We start from the raw sequence: 22,154 nt of genomic DNA, 5'->3' as shown, positions 1-22,154 counted from the left end.
CAGTGAAAGGATGACATCCAACTCGGATTCCTATACTTTAGTCTACAACGAAGTTGATGTGTTATCCATCAATTATTGAGATTTGTTGATGTGTTATCCATCAATTATTGGGATTTGGTAACAAATTCACTGGAAATCCCAATGATATTGATAGCTAGGAAATCAGGCATTTTTCTTATCGTTTGGTATCCAACCCACATTAGACACTAAAGTCCATAAGCAAATAGAGACAAACGAATCTCCGCTAAAACCGTCAAGACTTTTCCGAAGCCAACATTTCAACCAACCAATATGACAACATTTCTCAAAAGAAAAAGTAGAAATATTCGGTTTCCCATTTTTAGAATTTAGAATAAACCCCCCAGAAAAATGAAATTTACATCTTCTCGACTCGTAGATAATCTCCAAACAGTTAAAAGGTATACACAGTCTATAATTAATATAAGAATTTTAAACTTCACCCCCTGACTAATTGGATTATAACTATACACACTATTTTTAATTTATTGAAACCTCCCCGAACTGAAGACTTTTTAATGTATTATTCCTCGATAATTATTTCCACACACGTGGTAGGTTTTTCAATGGGCCTCATCGAAGAACAAGATGTCATTGTCCAAGCCCGGCTGGAATTGGCCCACGCGTATTTGAAACTTGTTATAGATCAGATTGGACCAATTGGAAATTTTCTCATATATTTTTATATTATAATATAGATATTGGGCCAATCAAATTGTCCAACGAAATGTTTTCAGATGTTCAGACGCGAGACGAGTTGTTGAGATCTCCAGCTCCTCGAGGCGTAAGGCGTTTCAATTTCATCCGCATGCAAACTTTAAAAAACAATATAAAAGATATAAATATTATAATTTATGGTAAAATTCAAGTTTTAATCCCTTATAATTTATAATCAATAATAAATAATTAAAATTTTAAATTTTCAAATTTTCAAATTTCAATTCTCATAATCAAATTCAAGTTTTAATCCCTTATAATTTATAGTCAATAATAAACAATTAAAATTCATTATTAATCATGTCCGTCATCTACTATTATAATAATAAATAATATATAAAAAAGTTCACGTCCACTACGAAAAAAAAATACTCTCAAGACATCCCTCCCCCATTGTTCTTAATAAGATATAAAATCAGTGATTTAAAAGAGAGTTACTATTGCCATAGCAATTGTGTGCAATTCTTTGGTGATTTACATAAGAATTGATGTGGCATTAGTAAAAGTTGGCGTGATAATAGCAACTCTCTAAAATATCAAAACTTTTAATGTGATTAGTGCAATGTACAGAGAGGATTTGCGCGCGCGCACACACCAAAATAAAAAAAACCTAACCTCCCAAACATTCACCAAATACTAATGCTAGGGTAACATTGGATTTACTGTGATTCTCACATTTCTAACTTTGAGGTGCACGCATAACTCGTATATGCTTTTTATTTGTATCTCTATGAAATACACTTATGGTTGTGTGTGCAGCCCAAGTAAGAAATGTGATAATTATAGTAAAATCCAATGTCACCCATGTGGGCGAGCGAAGTGCACCTATGTAAAAGCAGCCTAGCATCACTTTAGATAGGAGTAGAATGGATGACTAACAACTTAAAGTCAGTTCTCCATATCGATATATCGTACGACGCAATGGAGATCTTGGTCTAGATCCGGTGGTTCACGAAATTCAGGACTTAACGATGTTCAGTTTGTCACATGAACGAGAGCTTTCGCTTCTTTTCCCAACAAAATTAAACTATAACAAGAACATGACAGAACTCCACCTAGAAAATCAAATCAAGTATTCAGCCCAACAAACAACGGATTGAGTCCTGCGACACTTCACAAAACATTAAAATGCAATTGCAATTATTATTGAAACACTTCTGCTTGATGGATGACTTATCATTTGTCATTATTAATTTAAAACATACAAAACTTTTGGCTTGCCTAAATTATTATTTCAAATCTAACGTTTCGTGGAAATTTCGGTCATTAGTATAGGCATTTAATGATTGGGCCTTCGTGAATGTCTAAAGTCAGTAACGTGGACCCAAGTCAAATTATAAGATACTAATTTACTGAAATTTATGGATGTATTTCTAATTCAACTAACATATTAGGGAGATGTTCCAAAAAAATCCATCGTCTGGCTTTTAAAATTTTCTTCGCCGTAGAACGAATTGCGGAACAGCGGAAGTCGCAACCACCAAACTCTTTCATTGCGCTTTATTTAACTCAATTCCTTCTCCTGCCTCTCTCATAGCTTCCTCTCCTCTTCATCTTCAATCTTTCTCTCCACAACACAGAGAGAGAGAGAGAGAGATGGGGGCCTGTGCAAGCAAGCCGAGAGGCTTAGAGAATGACATGGATATGGCTCCAGCACCACTGAAGGAGGAGTCTGGAACAATCTCTGAAGCGAAAATCGATGGAGAAAAGAAGAAGATCTTCGATGAAGGAGAAGAGAAGGTGGTGAAGGTGGAAGAAGATTGTGATTTAGTAGATCAAGAGAAGCGACAATCTCTCGGTTTCTTGCTCAAGGTCCTTTAATTAGGTTCTATCGATTTTATTTATTTATTACTTTGATTTTAATTTAATTTTTTATTTTTTATGATTTGAAACCATTGTTTTTAATCCCTTGAGTTCAGAATTTCGATTTTAATTGAAGATTTATTAATTTAGATTTGAAACGATTTCTTATGTTTTTTGATTTGTGAACTAGAGTTACATTCTATTTTTCATTTGTCCAGAAGATGTTGAGAATATGAGATATATTTCCATTTACATGCACGAAATTTGGAAAAACTACTCTTTAAATCATCAAGAGAGTTGCTGTTGGCACCTCTACTTTTACTTATTACACCCCAATTTAAAATATAAAATAAAATAAAATAAAAAAGTAAGTGAATGGTTAAGTAAAAGTTGTGGTGCGAATATTATCCGTCTCTCTTTGGGTTAAATTTCTATTTTTGAATCGGTGAAAACTGAAAAGCATTTATGATTATGTGTGCACCTCCAGCAATGTGTGAAACAATGTTAATTTTAATGTTACTTCAACATTTTTTTTTCTATTTAAAGGTTCAAGATTTTATATGAGCCTGACCTGTAAACAATTACTGAAATTGTTTCAATGAGTGTAGCCAAATTTTTGTATGTTTGAATTGTGTGTTTTAATCTTTATTTAGGATGTAATAAATAATTTAAGAACTTGGGATGTAATAAAAAAAAAGTTGAGGTGCCAATACAGTTCTCTAAATCATAAATGTTGTGCGCCAGAGGAAGATGCTCACACAAATTGGTGGTCGTCAGTATTCGTACCGACAGCTTATCATTTTGTACCCCAAGGAGGACGTTGGCCTTGGAATGACAAGATTTATTCTTAACAAATAGTAAGATGCCATGTGTCCATCGAAAAAGTAAAATGGTGGATTTGTTGATTTAACAATTAATAACCCTCACGTTTTTATATGTAAATTAGGTTATGATTGTGAGTATATATAGATTATTGCCACACCAAATTTTGCTAATAGCACCAAAATTCATCACCATAGAATTAACATACATCTTGATATGTTGTTAGTAAAGCTAGTGTGGCAATAGATGCTTTGTTTACTTTGCATTTCTTTCAAGAACCAATTCTTGATTCTCTTGCCTCTCGTAATTTGCAGAATGAAGAAGGGAGGAAATCAAATGAAGATGATAAAATTCAACCAGAAACAATTTTATCTAAATCAATAAAAGATGTAAAAGAACCAACAACTGAGAGTTCAACCAAGAAATCAAACACCAATGCCTTGGACAGTGAAAAGATCGAAAACATAACAAATGAAAGTCCTGTTGTAGTTGCCACCTTTCATGAAACTAAGAAATTTTTTGAAGTTAGCCCAATTGTTGAGACTGAAAAACTTGAAAGTTTAGAGCAAAAGTAAATAAAAGAAGAAAAGAAGGGAGTTGTTGTGCATTATGTTGAATTAACATGGAAGGAGATTGGTGAGAAGCTCTACAAGTCAAGTGAAAGGGTGATATTTAAATTTGATTTCTTAATTTGTGTTTGAAGTTGTCCTTTTTGTATTTTTATTTATTTCTTTCATTTGATTACATGGACATGTATGCTTGTGAGAAGAATTATATATAAACGTAGCTTTTTCTATCCAACTTGTTATGTTTAAAAATTGGTTTTCTCTTTAAATGTTATAGCATGGGCGTGTATTGTCCGTACTGATGCAGAAATCCTTATTAGGCTTTCGGATTACCGTGTTATATGCAATGGGTTTAAGAAAAGCTTTTCCTTATTTCTAATTGACATATTTGAAAAACAATTATCATCTTCTCCGTAGTCTGAAACACAAAGCCAACATTTAAATTCATGGTCTGGACACTAGTTTTAATTAAGTTTGGAAAATTCCTGAGCTCTACTAATTTTAAACATCAATGTTAAACAAGGTTTTAAGGCCAAACTAGGGTGCAACCCTTTAGGGTTGTTCTAGAGATTAACCAATCCTGCCCACTTACAACCTTAGTCAAGGTCGGGGGATGCTAATAAGTTGGCATGATTCATTTGAGTATTTAAGCCAACTTTCTCTAAGCAATCTTTTTCTTTGTAGATTTTGGAAGCTCTTCACCGTGTAACACGTCAACCCTAACCATAATAGTTTTGTAATATTTGAGGATGCCATTCAATACACACGAGCTCATGTGATTGGTCAATCCTAGATCTTGTTAGGGGAAAGTTGTGAGCAATTTTGTTTTCAACTTTCTTTGAGGTGAAAATTAAGTTGTATGATTAGATATGTTCACTTGTTCCTTAGCTCGATTGTGAAGTCATATTAACTATGTATCTTCAAAACAATGGTAACTAAGTGTTAAAATAAGGGCGCAATTGGATTGAGCCGTTCGACAAACCTTGAGCCTTAAGTCCAAGTCTAAATTGACTTGAAAATACTTCAAGCTTAGTCACCTTTCCCAAAATCAAGTAATTACAAACACCAATTTGGGTGACTAGGGCTAACAATGAATTAGCTTAGACACAAAATCCGATCTGATGGCATTGAATCTGGATTAAAGCCTAGAGTTCGAATTTAATAACCTACCAGATTGGTAAGGGATCAAACATGTCTCGATCCAATAGAGTAAATATGATAAAATGTCAGAAAATTTGTATTTTTTTTAATATATGACGTTACTTTATATTTTGTATAACAAATTGGATTTTATGAGATCCATATCCATTTAATTTGATTGGATCCTAATATTGGGATTTGATAAAAACCAAAGCCAGTAGGATCCAAATTTGAATTCATCCTCGACGACTAAGAACATGGACAATGGAATATTTTACCAAATTAAAAAGATAGAGTTGAAGGAAACCCACCAAAGTTAGGACGGTACCAATATTTCTCTCAGAAACTAACATCAATTGAAAAGCTAAAATTAGGTGATTAAGGTTACATGTGACCATTATAGTACTTTCCTTGTTGTTTTTTGTGAAATTGGTAAGGATTTCAAGATTTAATGAGACATACCTAATTTCATTTTGTCCATCGTTGTTTAATTGATGTAAAAAGATTTTAATTTTCAATTTTGTAAAGCAACATCACATTTGATACCCTCTTAAAAATTTGAGAAGCCTTTCGGGTTAGGACCAGATTTCCACTTTTCTAGTGGTAAAAACTATTTTTTGAATGAGATTATTGTTTTAGTTATAAATATTTAAAATTACGAATCAATCAAATATTTGAACCATGCGATAATGTGATGTAAAAAAGAAAACTCAAACAGAATTTGAATAATGAAATTATCTTTGAATAAGTGTCATTGGGATATGTTTTACGTCTATTACTTCTTAAATCATATTTTCCTAAGTCAACGGCCCATAAAATAAAAAGAAGGGGAAACTATTTCAAATCTTAGACTGAGTCAAACAAAACAGAAGTTTCCTCGTGATCACACATTACATGAAGTTTCATAGGGAGTCATCGACCCATATCAGCCGTATGTACCACGAGACGCGTCAAATGACGTTTGAGTCTAGCGACGCTTTTCCCGTTAACTATTTCTATCTTTCCACGTGTAACTATCTCATTAGCTACGTTGGACACTTTTGGAAATCTTATCTCGACCACGCTCCCATCAAACAGACGGTTTAGATGCTAGGGATTTCAAAGAAAAATGTATCTCAAAGAAATATATACTAATCCCAAGAACATCTGTAAACTTCTGTTTGAATATAGACGCGTTGTTCATGACCTCAGACTTTTTTTATTTTTCTTTGAAGGTTTTTGAAGTTTTGTTTCAAGTGTTTCTGGTCTTCTAACGTTCAAGAAACGATAATCCCACCACCTCCACCTTTACATTTAAATTTTGAATTTTTTATTATCCTAATTATATTAAATATTAAAGTGGTGGCTTCAATGACCACTCAAATTTTTGTGCCAAACCACTTCTACGTCACCTTTTCTCATTATAATATAAAGATATAAATTTTTTTTTTCAAAAATCAAGAAAATTTTAATTTCTATAATTAAAAAAAAAATCATTTTGCTATGTAATCTTCTTTTAATGAATATTTTAATTTAAAAATAGAATAATTAAGGGTGCACATGATTCGAATTGATTTGAATTTTGGTAAAATTGAAATTGAACCAAACATGATCAATTCTACAAATTTAGAATTAAACTAATCCAATTACCCTATAGAACCAAATTAATCAAAACCAACCTTGATTCGGATTGGTTTTGATCGGTTTTCGGTTCTCATACTTTCAAAATAGAAAAATTAGTATTTTTTATTTTAAAAGAGGAACCTTTTGAATCAGATCATAAATAATGCATATTAAAAAAATGAAAATGATTTTATGATTAAATTATGACTGAAATCTATATAAATTGAAAATTAGAGGAAACTCAATGAGATTTAAAAAAAAAATTACAATTTTAAAATTGGTATTTTGGATGGATTAGTGATGAAATTTATCCATAAATGGTAGATTAACGAATCCAAGCCTAAGTTTGCATAGTATATTTCATCTAACAAACATGACATAAAGGTTCACATAAAAAAATAAGGAATCAAACTCTTTGAAAAAGTTTTTTTATAAATGGGTTGATTCATTTGAGAGTTGAAAAAGAGATTTGTGTACATTTTTTTTGAGTTTTTCTTAGAAAAAAAATAGAAGAGATAAATTAAGTTGAAGATTTTGATGAGTTACCTCTTCATAATAAATATATATATATCGGATTTTTTTTCAGAACCGAACCAAATTAATTGGATTTTTTTATATACAATCTGTACCCGAACCAAATCATGCTCGATCCAAACCAAAAGGCTTCGCATTGATTCAATTTTCGGATTTACCCAATCTAATGTGCACCCCTAAGAATAATGATAGACTAGCTCAAACAAGACACTCAAATATACTAAACCAATGTGAAATGTGCAAAAATCACATATTTGTTTTTCTAGTGTATCTTGAGAAAAAAATCTAGGATTCTATGCACATGCCATGTCAATTGAGTGTGTTTTTCTAGTCAATTTAATACGTCTCTTAAAAGAAATTTGTTAACGTGTGTCATAAATGCATACAATAAAGCACGTTAAATACACTTTGGGATATGATTTTTGTACCGAAATTGTCTTGTTTTTTTTTACCAAAATATACCCCTAGTTGCTTGTTCCCCAGGTGTATTTAATGCATTTTTACATGTGCCTTTAGAACATACTCTAACATGACCCCTCTTAAAAATAAGGGAAAATTACTTAAAGGATCCTAATGGAGGTAGTCACTAAGTTTTGCACAGTAACTTGATAGGATATTTAGCAACCTTTCTATTTCTGAATGGTCACTTGTTATTAGTACACTCACCACTATTTATTTATTGTCGAACTTGACACTGGTAAACCACCCATTTTCAGTTTTCGAGTTTCTTCGACTAAAATTCATGGAAAGACTGACTAAAAACTTGAGATAATGAGTTGTTTAAATGATTTAAACAAAAAAGAATCATTCTTGATTGTTTTCATTAAAAAAAGTGAAAAATCCTAATTTTTACATATATCTTCAAAATATTTGAAAAAATTATTGAAAAAATTATTCTTTTCTTCTTAGATCATTTATGACATAATTGAGTCTCCATAATTCGTTTTATATGTCAAAAATCCATTATTTATTTATTTATGAAAATGATGATTTTAAACAATTAGGATATTAAATCGTGAGAAATGTTTGGAGACGAGCAAGGGTGGATTCACATTGGGGGGCACTTGCCCCACAAGCATTTTCGAAGTCTACGAGGATATATGAATTATTTCGACAAATAATAATGACAGATAAGAAAATTAGTCATTATTACCCTCAACAAATTATTTTCCCTCTCTTGGTTGCCCACACAAGAGCAAAATCCTGGCTTTACCCCTGGAAAGGAGGTCCAAAGATCGTTAAGAAAAGAAAAATTTACTAAATATATCATTAAAAAACCATCCAAAATTTAATGACTATTTAGAAAAAAATCTCTTCACCGAGGTCCATTAAGTAATTTTTCCTAAAAAAAAATAAGTTAAGTCACAAGACTTTTGCTTCCAAGCATAGCAAAGGATAGTTTGTTAGTAATAAATACAGTTATGTAATTTGGGATGCCATTTAATTCACGCGGACTCATGTGATCGGTGGATCCAGTTTTCTGTATAAAAATAATAATAATAATAATAATAATAATAAAATTCTTCTTATTGCCATCCTCCATTAATCTATAACTAAAGAAAACCAGTGCTCCAGTAGTAACAAAGCATAATACGTCAGGAAACATGGTAACATTTTGGATAAAATACGCCGCTTGTTTCGGGAGACTTCGCAGGGTTTGTCAAAGTCAGAACTGGCGTTTTGAAGACCAGTGTTGTTAGATATTTGGTCATCAATGACTTATTGTCACACGCGTCGCTATTTCATTGGTTTGTTGGATACAGTTGTTTATTGACGTTGGATACTAAATTTTCCAAATTAGAAAATTTAGACCTTATCGGCGCTAAAATGCGCCATCAACTTCAGTGGGTTTATCGAAAAGTCAAACGTTTCAAGTTAGGAATCAGATTTTGCTCCAAGTAATGAATACATATATTTTTTATAAGAAAAATGCTAAACTAACTTTATAGGACACTGCGTTACACACTGTGTCGAGGTTGACAGCTTCCGATAACCATAGAAATTTTCACTCATATCTCGAGGAAAAGCATCGATAGTTCTTTGTACAAGTCCACTTCATCACAGTGTCTAACTTACTTGCCATTAAGTCAATTTAGAACGGCTCTTTTTATAATCTAATACTTAATTGATTAAATATTTGAGTAACTTTTTCTGTTTCGCATAGTTCTTAAGTGGATTTAATGATGCTTGGGGTCCGGTTTAGAGAGATAGGAAAGCAGGTGAGAGAAGAGAAACCGTATGCGAAGGAGAAGGATCTGAGATTTCTGTCGAACCCTAAGAGAAAGGTACCTAAATTCGTATTTTTTTCCTTTTTGATCTGATTTCTGATGAGTTTACATGTGTTTTATTGAAGTTTTTTTTTTTATGTTTTTGTGTGTGTGTGTGGAGATTTATGGTGTGGATCTTGGATTTATCTTTGTTTTCATGAAAAATCTCATTTTTTTGATTCAGTAGTTGAGGAGTTCTCGAAATCTCATTTTTTTGGAGTTGTCTTGACATTTGTGGTTGATCTCTGGCCCTTTCTTCGAAGAATGTGAAGGTCAACTTGGATTTGCTTGGCTTATGCCAGTGAAAATATTGTTGTCGAGCTCAGATTCGTGGTGTTTCTTTGTTCTTGGTTGAAGATGTTGAATTTTTTTTTGCTTTGTTCTGGGTAATTTTGTTCAAATTTATGAGTTTTACGGAGAAAACACAATATTTCTTCGATTGTTGTGATATCACCTGTTTTGACGGAGGAAGAAATATATCTTTTTGTACGTTTTCTTACTGGATTCCTAAGATTTGATTGTGTTTCAGCAGAAATTGTAAGGAAAATTCCTCAGCTTTGGTTCTCTCTTGTTACAGATCTCCAAAGGTTTCGCCTTTTGGGTGTTATAAGAACTTATAAGCTTTGATTAGTTGTGGAACGTGCTCCTGGTGTCTTTGCGAACTTTGGTCTTGTGTAATTATCTTTCAGTTCTAAGATGGTTTCATGTGTTTGGAATTAATGAAATTCTGAGAAATTTAATAATGGGTTTTTTTTTTTGATTGGGGGAGGCTGATGAGAGGGGACTGATCAATTAAAGCTTGATTCAGTTCCCGTGCCGCTGCAGTCTATCTCATAGATAAAGGTTCATTTGAATTAGGTTCTTGAGATTTTGGATTGAGTACTGTTTTGGGTTCTGTAAGAAGAAATAAGAACGTAACAAAGTTGGTATTTTATGATTTTTCTGGGTATGGCTTTTTCTTTAGGTTTTTCTCTTGTCCATCTCTCACCTTTTTCTTTGTTTCATTTGCAGATAAATTCTGTCTTCATGGCTTTATGACCATCATTCAGCTTAAGTGAAAAGTAATTTATGCAAGCATACCATTTAAACGAAGAGATACAGCCTGTTTTTCAGTTTATTGGGTTAAATGTCATTCCGAAGTATAGTTCATGACGTAAGGGATGGTTTTGGGAGCTTATCCAGAAGGGGCCATCATCACAAAGGGAAGTCTCAGGGCTCAGTACATGAATTGCACGACCAACCTCTAGTAATCCAACCGAGTCGTTGGGCTAGCCTTCCTCCAGAGCTACTTCGTGATGTTGTTAAGAGGTTGGAGGAGAGTGAGACTACCTGGCCTTCTCGGAAGCACGTTGTTGCTTGTGCTGCAGTTTGCAAATCTTGGAGGGAAATGTGTAAAGAAATGGTTAGAAGTCCAGAACTCTGTGGGAAGCTTACCTTTCCTGTCTCTTTGAAGCAGGTGTGGGTCCTTTCTGTTATTTCATCTTGAATGGTTAACTTTTTTGTTTCCAAGGAGTTTTGTTGCTTATGCTGCACCTTCTTTGTACGTGTTGTCTGGCTTCTATATTATTGATTACACGAAGATGCATGTTGTTCATTAAGGGGATATTCTGTAATAGTGGGAATACCATTTACTGAATCTCTGCTTTGTATGACTTCTACAGCCAGGGCCCCGTGATGGAATGATTCAATGCTTCATTAAGAGGGATAAATCTAATTTAACCTACCATCTTTTTCTGTCTCTTAGCGCTGGTAAGCTTCTTTTTTTATAATTTGGTTCGCACCAGTCTATAATTTTTTTTCCTTATCCCAAAGAGTTGGGGCTGACTATGTGAATTTTGTTCCTCCCTTCCACACCATCCGAAGCCAAGCCTTATGTTGTTGGGAGTGATTTCATAGTAATAGCAGATATGAACTCACTCTAGTGACAAAAGACTTGGCTTTGGACAGAATGAAAAGATTCGTTTAGCTGACCCCCTATCTTTGGGATAAGGCTTTGTTGTTGTTCTTGTTGTTGGGTGTTTGGGGGTTGCTTGCCTTGTTGGGATTAAGCCAACATTAATCTTGATCTGTTGTTGTATTGTATCTCATTGAATGTTGATGTCACTTATCTTTATTGATATTTGGTTGTTTGCATTATGTTGATGAGCAAGCAAGCTAGTGGTTGGTAATTAGTTGGTGAAGGTGGGCTTTGAACTCAGGTTGTGGTACCAACACTTAGAGACTTCAACCAAGTTAGCAACCTGGCATTTAAATACACGGATACATGCATGATGCAATATGTATGCATGCGTGTGCACATAAAACTTGCATATTTTAAGTTAATGGCTATACATATACCAAAAGAAGTAGAATGGGTGGGCAGGAAGAATGATGAACAAGGTCATTGATGTTACAGGGTTGGCTTCTTTGCCGTGTCGCTATTAACAGACACACTTAAGACGTGCATATTTTTATCATAGAGTGGTAAACGTACAATGCATATTTTCAGCAAGCCTAGTCGCGAGAAGTATGGTAATACTCCATTAAATGGATGGGATAAAAGGGTCCAAATTTTCATGATATGTTGGATCCGAAGCGAAGTCAAGCGTGAGTCTCTCAGGAACAGTGCAAATTTTGTTGATATGGGCCCTGAAACATATATATTGGCCTTTATGAGTTTTGGTAAACCTCGCCCCCATATATATATATATATATATTATTTAGGATTTTGGCTAGGTTTCTCTGGGACCAACTGGTTACTCTAGGTAAAACTTTTGTCCATCTTCCACGTATATGCATAAAAAAATGCCAGAAGTACCATCTTTTCTTTGGTGGTTTTGCTTTACACAAGTGAGCATGCCAGAATTATTCCAAAATTTCCTCCAGACAATTTTTTTTATAGGTATCTCCAGCCATGTTTTTGTAATTTCCAGTCAATTGACATAGCGTCATGGAATCTGCCCTTGCTTTTCCAATTTCTCTTGCTAATAAACCTATGTTGTTTATGGCAGACATGCAAAATAGAAATAAATACATAATTGTGAAACCCAACTATAAATGAGATGTACTAGCACACGCATTTGAGATTTTCCTGGCTTCTTTTGATTTTTTTTCCTGTTATTTTTGTATGGATATCTTCTTTTTTATCGTCATTTTTATATGGAAATCTGATGTGGTGTAGTGGTTCAATCTTGCAGCTTTGCTTGTTGAAAATGGGAAATTCCTTCTCTCGGCAAAGAAGAATCGCCGAGCTACTTCCACAGAGTATGTGATCTCCATGGATGCGGAAAACATATCAAGATCAAGCAGCACCTACATTGGAAAACTGAGGTATTGAATTAATACAATACTACATTGCTTCTCGATTATAAATTAATCTAATCAGTGAAACCTTCATTACATATAGGAAAGAAGGTTTTCGTGTAGAAGTAATAAGAGATGTCTAGTGTATTTAGGGGACAATGCCAAATATACATCTGGTTGTAGCCACCTTCCTGTGTTATGCATTTAGTACACAATGGAGGGTTGTGCCATAATTTGATTGGTTTAACCTCTAGGTATAGAGCAGAAGATTTATGCCATTGGATTATACTACCTACCCATCCTAACTTTGGGCTTCTTTTTGGAATGCTTGCGATCATTTCACTATAAAAAATGATGATTGATGGTTAGGATCATGTCAGGTCCTCCGTCCTCCTTGATGGGACCTGTTCATATGGGTACCAACCCTGCTGCACGTGCTCTAGGCAAAAGAAGGGAAGAAAGTTTAGCCCTGTTTGTTCTGATGCACTTGGATTAAGCAAAAAATCTTGTTGGTATTTTAAAATATTCATGTGTCCAAACCAGAAGCTTCATTAACCATATATGACATGTTCCTCTTTTTCAGGTCAAATTTCCTTGGCACAAAATTCATAATTTATGACACCCAGCCTCCATATACTGGTGCCATGGTATCTCAGCCAGGCAGGACAAGCCGACGATTCTATTCCAAAAAAGTTTCTCCAAAAGTCCCAACTGGCAGCTACAACATTGCACAGGTCACATATGAACTGAATGTGCTAGGAACGCGTGGCCCACGCCGCATGCACTGCACCATGCATTCCATTCCTACCTCAGCTCTCAATCCTGGTGCTACTGTCCCAGGCCAGCCCATGCTCATTTCACGGGCCCTCGAGGATTCATTTAGGAGCATTTCCTCCAAATCCATCGACCACTCAATCGAGTTCAGCAGTTCCCGATTCTCAGACATTGTTGGTTCACGTGATGATGATGAGGAAGGCAAGGAGAGACCTTTGGTTCTTCGGAACAAGGCCCCGAGGTGGCATGAACAGTTGCAGTGCTGGTGCTTAAACTTCCGTGGGCGAGTAACGGTCGCTTCTGTAAAAAATTTCCAGCTGATAGCGGCCACACAGCCTGCCGCCGGTGCACCAACACCATCCCAGCCAACCCCACCGGAACATGACAAGGTCATACTGCAGTTCGGCAAGGTCGGGAAGGACATGTTCACTATGGATTATCGTTATCCGCTCTCAGCATTTCAGGCTTTTGCCATTTGTTTGAGCAGCTTTGACACCAAGTTGGCTTGTGAATAGAAATACAAAAAGAAGAATGGTAAGACTGCACAAGAAGAAAAAAAAAAAGAAGAAAAGATTGTATTCTCTCTCATTAGGATAGGAGGATATGGTGGGTGTTGATGCATTCACTTGTTGTAAAACTAAACTGCGACTATCAGATGGAAAATTTTCATTTTTTTGTTGTTGTTGGGTGTTTTTAAAAATCTCTATTGTTCTTTTTCACTTAATCAAAGGCAAACTCACTGCCTGTGCGCATTATTCTCTCAAGTTAATATATATTGTTTTCTCTTGTTGTGAAAGGCTAATTTATGTAGCAGATGCAGATAGATGCAGATGCTTGGATGTGTATTGGTTTGGTTCTTCTCATAATTTTTTTTCTTTCTAATTTCTAAAGCCAAGTCATTTGTGATTGATAGTGAGGTCAAATCTGCTTTCATTATTTCCACGTTGTCTTGGATCTTCCTCTTGTTTTTTATTTTATAAATAATATTAGTGATCTCATCTGATGGGAGTTTTGGAAGATAAAAGATCAATCAAAATGGAAAAGAAGATTATAACATGAGGTGGGTGGATGTGATTGAAATGCTCTGATTTGGGTCCATGGTTTTCAAATCCTGTTTCTCGTCCTGTCTCTGTACTACTGAGTTTTTATATGTGTCGTGGTTATCTCATTTTTCTAATGTTCAATCATAATAATAGTGTTTTTGATCAAGAACATCAAAATTTGGTCAATCCGATTGCGATTTGCAAAAATATCGGGCAAGTCATCTTGGATCACAGACATGTCAAGATCCTTCAATAAATCAATGAGAAGAAAACAAATAAAAATTTAACCAAAAGGATCATGCCAAATAAATTAGGATTGAAGGACTTTTAGAAGGAAAAATTTTTTTGCCAAATAAAGCCTTGCTTTAATTTGTATAATAAAAGAAAGTATTCCAAGATCCTCGGTCCAGATTTAGAAATTCTTAAAATCTCAGATGATATAAAAATAAAATAACTTAACTATTTATGTTTAATTAAATAATACTTTATAATTGAATATCTATTAATTTAGTTTATAATATAATAAGTAGTAAAAATCTCAGATGACATTGAAATTGACATCACAGAACCAGAACCATCGATGCTTCTCAAACGTATCTCGATGAAAAGAATCTATGATTATGTAGACATATCCACGTCAGCAATGTGTGAAACGATGTCAACGAAATGTCACTTGAGCATTTTCCATAGTTAAAACCTTCATATTTTATTTTAAAATCTTTTTCTAAACGCCGTTTAGATGAGACTAAGTTCATGCGAAACGAGTAGCCATTGTTACACAAAACCAAAATACGACCTGCACGTCTGCGATCTGCCACCAAAACCCTAAACCCTAACCATGAAATCCCTAACTCGACGAACAACAACATTCTTTCTCTCATCCACTTCTTCTACCAATCTTTCTCCACACTTGCTCTACTCTCTCAACTTCTTCTTCCATTCGAACAACCTTCAAGAACCCCAAGAGAAGAAACTAAGAACCTCTCATCTCTCTTCTTTCTCAACTTCTTCTTCATCTTCTTCGTGGAGATACCACGACGAAGAGAGTCGAAACGTTAAGGTTTTGGTTTGGTGGGATTTCGAGAATTGCTCTGTCCCTGCTGGGGTAAATGCCATTAGAGTTGCGCAGAGAATTACTTCTGCACTTAGAGATAATGGCATAAAGGGACCTGTTACCATCACTGCGTTTGGAGATGTATTGCAGCTCTCGAGGTCGTATCAAGAGGCGTTCTCTTCCACTGGAATTTGCCTTAATCACATTCCTCATGGTCAGTTTCTGTTTTTTTAATTGTTTTTATTTTTTCGATTGGTTGGAAAAAAAAAAATGAAAACTTTCTTGTTGGGGAATGTTAATTTGCAGCAAAGTGAAGAAGGGTGACAAGATTCCATATTGTCTGTTAATATGAATTTCTCCTTGAAGTAGTGAAAGCTGGTTTTGCCCCACTATTTGTTTCCTCTACTCGTTTTTTTTTCAACAAGTAAAATTAGAATTAAAATAAAAGCTGGTCGAGGTGACCAGCAAGAAATACAGAAGCCCCAAAGCCAGCACTACTAAAACTCACTCTCACCTACCCATGAAGTCCTCAAAAAAAAAAAAAAAACTCCCTTAAACTCCTTAAAGATATTACACCAAAAAAAAAAATGCCCATAATAGAGATTGTGATATATTGCTCAAAATGATCCTTGTCGTCAAAGACTCGGCTATTCCTCTTTTTGATGGGTAAGCTGGACTTCAAACCACGACCTCAAAGTTGCTTTGCAATGTGTCAAACCAACTGAGTTATGGGTCTAAGTCCAAAGACCTGGCTATTCCTCTCTTAATGAATCTGCTACTGTTGAGATTATATTGTTCATAGACCTTGAAAAGAAAGTGTGAAATGCCTTGTTTCTCTCCTTAGTGAAAAATGAAAGTAAGAACTATGGAAAATAGGGATAGGTTTTTGTTAGGCGAAATGCATTTATTGGTAACCATGGGGGACACATCATAATGTAAATAGGGTTATCAGGGTTTCTTCTTGTGCTGACATTATGTAAAAAATCATGAGTATTTTGGGGTTTATCTTCAGCTGGAATTTTCTTTTGCATCTTCTTGCACATCAAGAAACTATCCAAAATAATTTGCACAACTAAAATGATGATGACTTGAGTTGGTGAGGTGAAATGCTGTCTCAAAATTGTGATTCTCATTATATCCTTGAAATCCAATGTATTTTAATGGATTTTAGAAAAAAGAAAATTATCAAAATGGCACGTTATATGAAAGTTGGAATGGATTTTCTTGAAACAAACAATTCCAAGTTTTCAGGCTTCCCTGGGGTTTGTTTGCATGACTTTGTAGTTTTATTTCATATCGTTATAAATTTGTAGGACTTCAGTTCCAGTTTTGTAGTGAATTGGCATTGGGTGTTTGACTTTTACCCAATTTTGACTTTTGTTGAACATGGGGCTCCCAAGTCCTAGCCATGCTAATTTTCAAGAATAAGATCGTAAAAAAGGACATATACATGGAAGTTCCTATTTAGAAGGGAGTTGGGAAGGAGATTTAGAAGTTAGACGGATTAGATATCTCTCTTAAATAATTATTGAAAGGCTTTCATCTTAGAACTTTGCGTATCTTTATCCCTACTAAAATTTCTCACTTTTGTAACCCTAATTCTATGGAAGTTATTTTGCCCGGTAATTGTCGAAGACGATAGAATCGTCCTGGTCTCTAAAATAAAAAAATGTGGATGACCCACCTATCAGGTGGACCATGAGCAAAAAATTACATTGGTTGGATGAATCTAGCCATTTGATTGGTTGCTTGAGTTTAGATAGTCATCAAACATAGACCTATATAAATGAAAAGAGAAAATTGCTAACAAGTATTGTCGTGATTTGGGTTCGTCGCCAATGCTAGAGGCTACATGTCGGTTTGGCTCTTTGTCACAGAATTCTCCAAATTTTGTTAAAAATTCACTGAAAAGGGGATCTTACAAAAAAAAAAAAAAAAAAATTCAAAGATTAATTGGTTAGATCATCAAAAGATTAATTGGTTAGATCACCAAGTTTCCCATTTTTTTTCAAATAATCAATGATTTTTTAATTAATCGTTGATTAATTTTTAATAAATTTTCATGCTTTATATATATACTTATATATTGGTCATTTTGATAATGTTTTATATCAATTGTTGAGAGTCTTATGGATTGTGAATTTTTTTTTTTTTTTGAATAATTTTGGAATGCATAAATTTGATACATAGTTATAATGCTTTGTATTTTCTTTTTTATATTTGTGAAGCATTGTATATGGTTTAATAATGCTTTGTACTTATAAAAAAAACACCTTGTACTCTCTTTTATAATTGTGATACTTTCCTTATTTAAATTTGGATAACGTAATGCACCTATTTTATTGCTTAAATACATAATTTTTAAAAAATCCCAACAATTTCCCATTTTCTCCGCAAGTTTCCCAAATTTACTTGAATTGAACAGCCCCCTGACATATAATTACTGAATCCGAACTTGGTCACTATGGTTTGGATTGGGCGACATATGAATAATGCTGACCCGCCGACTAGTATCATTTACCAAATGATACAACTCTATGCCTTTCAACTGAATTGCCCACTTATTAATATGTTTCTCAGATTTACCTTTTATCATTACTTGGCTCAATATGAGCTATTTAACACCTCTTTTATGTCATTAATATGGTGGGCTGCCTAACTCATCATTTTTTTTTATATGCGTAACTCATCATTTTCTTTTGGGGATTAATGTGGTCTAACTGTTCTATTCTTTTCTTAGCATTTAACAATATGGGTTCTAGTTTTCTTACAATGTACATTCTTCTTCTAATGCAGTTGGAAAGAACTGTGTCGACAAATCTCTTCTTGTTGATCTTTTGTGTTGGGTTTCTCAAAATCCTCCACCAGCCCATCTTTTTTTTATTTCGGGGGAAAGGGATTTTGCAAACATTTTACACCGATTAAGGATGAATAACTACAATATATTGCTTGCAAGTAGTGAATCTGTTTCAGGTGCTCTTTGCAGTGCTGCAAGTATTATGTGGCATTGGAATAGTCTGGTTAGAGGGAACAGCCATGGCGGGAAGATTTATAACCAACCCCCTGATGGTCCCTATGGTTCTTGGTATGGCCACTATAAGGGACCTTTGGAAGATCCCTTCTTGGATATGGAGCAACCTACTTCCTCGCAGGTTGAGGAATCTTCAGAGTCTAGCACTGATTCTAAGCTTCGCCCAATTCCGAAGGCTTTGGTAAATCGGATTCGTCAAATAGTGAACTCATATCCTAAAGGAATCAGCATTACAGAGCTTCGGTCAGAGTTGGGAAAGAGCAATGTAGCTATGGATAAAGACTTCTTTGGACATAAAAAGTTCTCTGGATTGCTTCTATCACTTCCAAAGGTTTTGAAGCTTCAGTTTGCTAGTGATGGCCAGATTTTAGTTCAAAGTGTCCAACCAAAACCTGCTGAACATGTTGAGTCCAATTTGAGATTAAACACAGGTTCAAGTAGTAATAATAGAGAGGGGTCTACTGTTGTTGCAGAGTTAAATGGTAGAAACAAAGCCGTAACTGCAAATGTGAATGATAAATCTTCATTGCCAGCAGCTTCACCACCAAAACAAGAACCTCCCCCACTTGACCCTAAAGAGATTACAGTGGAACAAATTCTGAAGAAAGATAACGAACCGTTAGGTTCCAGTTCATTTTCTCCTACACATATTACGGAATCAGAAGATAAAACTAAAACAAATTCTGAAGAAAATAATAATAAACCCAGCCCAGGCACAGGTTTCTTTAACCAGATTGTGAACTGGTGTAGATCTTGGAGAACTACTACAAATCTTCATAGTGCAAGTGGACAATGTTGCAAAGAACCAAACCCAATGCATAATCAAAGCGGAAATAATGAGTTATTCTCAAAGGTAACTTTTTGGGATGCCATGGAATCATTTATACACACTCCTAAAGGTTCAGCTCTCATCTCAGGGGCAAAAACCAGGTATTTTTAGTACTTACTTCCTTTTTGTACTATTTGGTTTGTTATGCTGGTAATTATCTGTCAGGGAGCTTTAACTCACTTGCATTTGCTGTTTGTTTTAGCTTTCTAGTTATGGGCTTTTCATGTGCCTGCCATTCATTTGCTTCTCATCCTCTTTATGATATTCCGCACAAGTTAAAAAAGATCCCCTTATTAAGTACTAGCACACGGAAATACCTATGATTTTTTTTTTTCTTTCTGGGGAGTTCTGTTGTACATCTATGGCATCAGAAGAACCAAGAGGATAGTTGATGAGATAATAGATGTATACCTATTGCATGTTGGTTCTATCCCAGGAGAATAAGATGGGACCATCATATGGTGGACCCCACCCTGCAGTGCCATTTGCATAGGAAGTGTAGGGGAGGCAAGGTTCTTCCCATCCTGACTTTATTAGTAATCCTTTATTTTAGAATTTCAATAATTGTATTCAGAATGGTATAATCTTATAAACATCATTTCTGTTGACGTGGCTTGTATCAGGGAACTGCTGGCACAACAGCTGCAAAAGGATGGTCCATTGGTTCTTAATCCTCTTAGTGTAGATGATCTTCTTCACTTAATAGATTTATTAATTTCAGAGAAAAAATGGGTAGACGAATGCCTATCCCAAACTTTTCCTTTCAAACTAATCGATTCTGCTCGAAGTCGGTCATCCTCTCCATTAAATCCCCAGGATTCAAATGCGTTGAGTTCTATCTTTTTGGAAATGTTATCTCATTCCAACTTGCAGAGATCAGCAGATAACAAGACGGGAAATGCAGATCAAAACCACACTCAGACTGAAGTGGGTTTGGCTGAAAGCAATGAGAAACCTTTGGCCAAGTCTAAAAGTGAGATTCTAGCTGATTGTCAGAAGTTTGTGGATGAGATTTTGGTGGAACGTCCACAAGGATTCAATTTTAGCTCCTTTAGAAGATTGTTCCTCGAGAAGTATGGCTATGATCTGGATTATCAAAAGCTTGGTTACCAGAAACTAGTAACCATGCTACAGATGATGCGAGGGGTAGAGATAGAGGGTTCATATATCATGCCTTCTCGTGAGAACAATGTTATTGGAAAGGAAATTAACTCGGATGGTGAATTATCTGATTCCACAAGGAAGGACAATGATTGTGGTTCTTTGTGGGAGGAACTTGGGCCCATTTCTGAGACAAGTTTGAACCAAAATGACACAGAATCAAGACTCAGGGGGAAATCAAATGGAGAAATGGATTACAATTCTTATTTGTCGGATGAGGGGTGTTCAGATTCAGAGGGAGAGTCTCCCATCATAGATGGATCAGAAGGGCAAGGGAAGTTTAGAAGAAGTGAGGAAGACACCTCATTATTACAGATTCTCGATTCATGGTACAGTAGCAAAGATGATGCAAACAAGGGTCGGCTATGTGATGTTGATGGGCTTGTGGATTGTTCTGGAAATGGTTTGAAGTCATCGTGTTCATCTGTGGTTGGGGCTGATAGCACCCTCACAGTTTCAAACTGTAAACAGAAGATAAAGCCCCGCTAGAACTATTCGTCGTTTCTGATACAGAAGGGGTGATGAGAAGGTGAAGCTAATTGATAGCATATTGGGTGGCTAGAGGAAGTCAGCTGGGTCAAGAGTTCAGAGTTGAAGGTCTTGGGAGGAAGTTTGAGATACCCGAGTTACCGATTGTTTGGGTTGAGATTCAAAGGGATTGGGACTCAATGATTAGGATGGATTGGAGATGAAGAGAGCCAAGGAATTAAATCTTTATTCTTCATTCATTTCGATGAATGCAGAGTGTACACTTAATGGAGTAGTGGTTGTATGCACTTATCATAGGTTTTTTTTTAATTCACAGCTGAGAAATCAATGGAAAATAATATATATTTGGGGCCCTTGGTTGTAATACTAGCAGAATTTGATTAGATTTTAGTTCAGAGGGCCCCTTTAATTAGAAATCAAGAATTTTTATCTTTTACCAATGAAATCTAAGTATACAAGTTCCATCCGGTAATTCTTCAGATTTAGTTGGTTTGATCTCTTCTAATTCTTCTTTGCACATCCAATTTTAGCAGTTTCTCTTCAGATAGTGTTTATTGAACTTGATACATCTATTCTCCGTTCATAAATCTCTTGTTCTATTAAGTTATTTTTTCAGGAACTTCTTACACCCGCATTATTTTGGGATCTCTCACCATCAACTTCTTCATCTTTTATTTACTCTCTTTTAAAAAAAAAAATTGATTTTTAAACTCTCTTTTGCTCAATCCATAGACCATGGTCTTGTCTAAGGAATAGTCCCAGGGCACGTGCGACATCCGCACATCACACACACCAGGTAAGTGAGGGTGTGCCCTTGTGGGTTCCCTTGAAGAATTAATACTCATATTGGGTATTGAGCTTACAACCTATGGGTATTAACCGCTTATTGGGTCAAAATTGCCATTGAGCCAACCGCTTAGGGTTGCTTTAGTGTTACAGTTTAAAGTCTCCGCATCAAACTTTGAACTCCATCTTTCGGTATTTACAAAATACCATCTTTTAATAATCAAAGTACTCTTTAC

At 35.0% G+C, this 22,154-nt stretch overlaps 3 protein-coding genes across 4 annotated transcripts; all 3 read left to right on the top strand.

Annotated features, from left to right (window-relative positions):
- The first annotated feature begins 2,277 nt into the window (after positions 1 to 2,277).
- LOC147402813 (uncharacterized) lies at positions 2,278 to 3,956 on the top strand. Its single transcript, XM_086437602.1, has 2 exons — positions 2,278 to 2,547; positions 3,675 to 3,956. Exons 1-2 carry the CDS (start codon positions 2,332 to 2,334, stop codon positions 3,933 to 3,935), a joined length of 477 nt encoding a protein of 158 aa, XP_086293728.1. The 5' UTR covers positions 2,278 to 2,331; the 3' UTR covers positions 3,936 to 3,956.
- A 5,372-nt stretch (positions 3,957 to 9,328) lies between these two features.
- On the top strand, positions 9,329 to 14,327 carry LOC147402812 (tubby-like F-box protein 8). 2 transcript variants are annotated; one of them, XM_086438162.1, is made up of 6 exons: positions 9,363 to 9,487; positions 10,047 to 10,143; positions 10,481 to 10,925; positions 11,131 to 11,218; positions 12,646 to 12,778; positions 13,335 to 14,327. In XM_086438162.1, the coding sequence occupies exons 3-6, from the start codon at positions 10,596 to 10,598 to the stop codon at positions 14,038 to 14,040; spliced, it is 1,257 nt and encodes a 418-aa protein (XP_086294288.1). In that variant the 5' UTR covers positions 9,363 to 9,487; positions 10,047 to 10,143; positions 10,481 to 10,595; the 3' UTR covers positions 14,041 to 14,327. The 2 variants fall into 2 exon arrangements, with proteins under 2 accessions (XP_086294287.1, XP_086294288.1); XM_086438161.1 differs by lacking the exon at positions 10,047 to 10,143 and having other exon boundaries at positions 9,329 to 9,487.
- Positions 14,328 to 15,289: 962 nt separating this feature from the next.
- On the top strand, positions 15,290 to 21,611 carry LOC147402811 (uncharacterized). Its single transcript, XM_086438159.1, has 3 exons — positions 15,290 to 15,836; positions 18,419 to 19,583; positions 20,106 to 21,611. Exons 1-3 carry the CDS (start codon positions 15,407 to 15,409, stop codon positions 21,130 to 21,132), a joined length of 2,622 nt encoding a protein of 873 aa, XP_086294285.1. The 5' UTR covers positions 15,290 to 15,406; the 3' UTR covers positions 21,133 to 21,611.
- Positions 21,612 to 22,154: the final 543 nt, after the last annotated feature.

The sequence above is a fragment of the Akebia trifoliata genome, chromosome 4 (genome assembly GCF_017979445.1).
Source record: "Akebia trifoliata isolate Shusen 1 chromosome 4, ASM1797944v1, whole genome shotgun sequence".
In the NCBI taxonomy this organism is placed as follows: Eukaryota; Viridiplantae; Streptophyta; class Magnoliopsida; order Ranunculales; family Lardizabalaceae; genus Akebia; species Akebia trifoliata.
The sequence above is the reverse complement of the archived record's forward strand: the minus strand, read 5'-3'. Positions and strand labels throughout refer to the sequence as shown.

Bases quoted from the DNA above. Each gene is read 5' to 3' on its own strand.
- LOC147402813 (XM_086437602.1), top strand. From the start codon at position 2,332: ATGGGGGCCTGTGCAAGCAAGCCGAGAGGCTTAGAGAATGACATGGAT. The intron at 2,548-3,674 runs GTCCTTTAATTA...CGTAATTTGCAG, and splicing joins CTCTCGGTTTCTTGCTCAAG to AATGAAGAAGGGAGGAAATC.
- LOC147402812 (XM_086438161.1), top strand. From the start codon at position 10,596: ATGTCATTCCGAAGTATAGTTCATGACGTAAGGGATGGTTTTGGGAGC. The intron at 10,926-11,130 runs GTGTGGGTCCTT...TGACTTCTACAG, and splicing joins TTCCTGTCTCTTTGAAGCAG to CCAGGGCCCCGTGATGGAAT. The intron at 11,219-12,645 runs GTAAGCTTCTTT...TCAATCTTGCAG, and splicing joins TTTTCTGTCTCTTAGCGCTG to CTTTGCTTGTTGAAAATGGG.
- LOC147402811 (XM_086438159.1), top strand. From the start codon at position 15,407: ATGAAATCCCTAACTCGACGAACAACAACATTCTTTCTCTCATCCACT. The intron at 15,837-18,418 runs GTCAGTTTCTGT...CTTCTAATGCAG, and splicing joins CCTTAATCACATTCCTCATG to TTGGAAAGAACTGTGTCGAC. The intron at 19,584-20,105 runs GTATTTTTAGTA...GGCTTGTATCAG, and splicing joins ATCTCAGGGGCAAAAACCAG to GGAACTGCTGGCACAACAGC.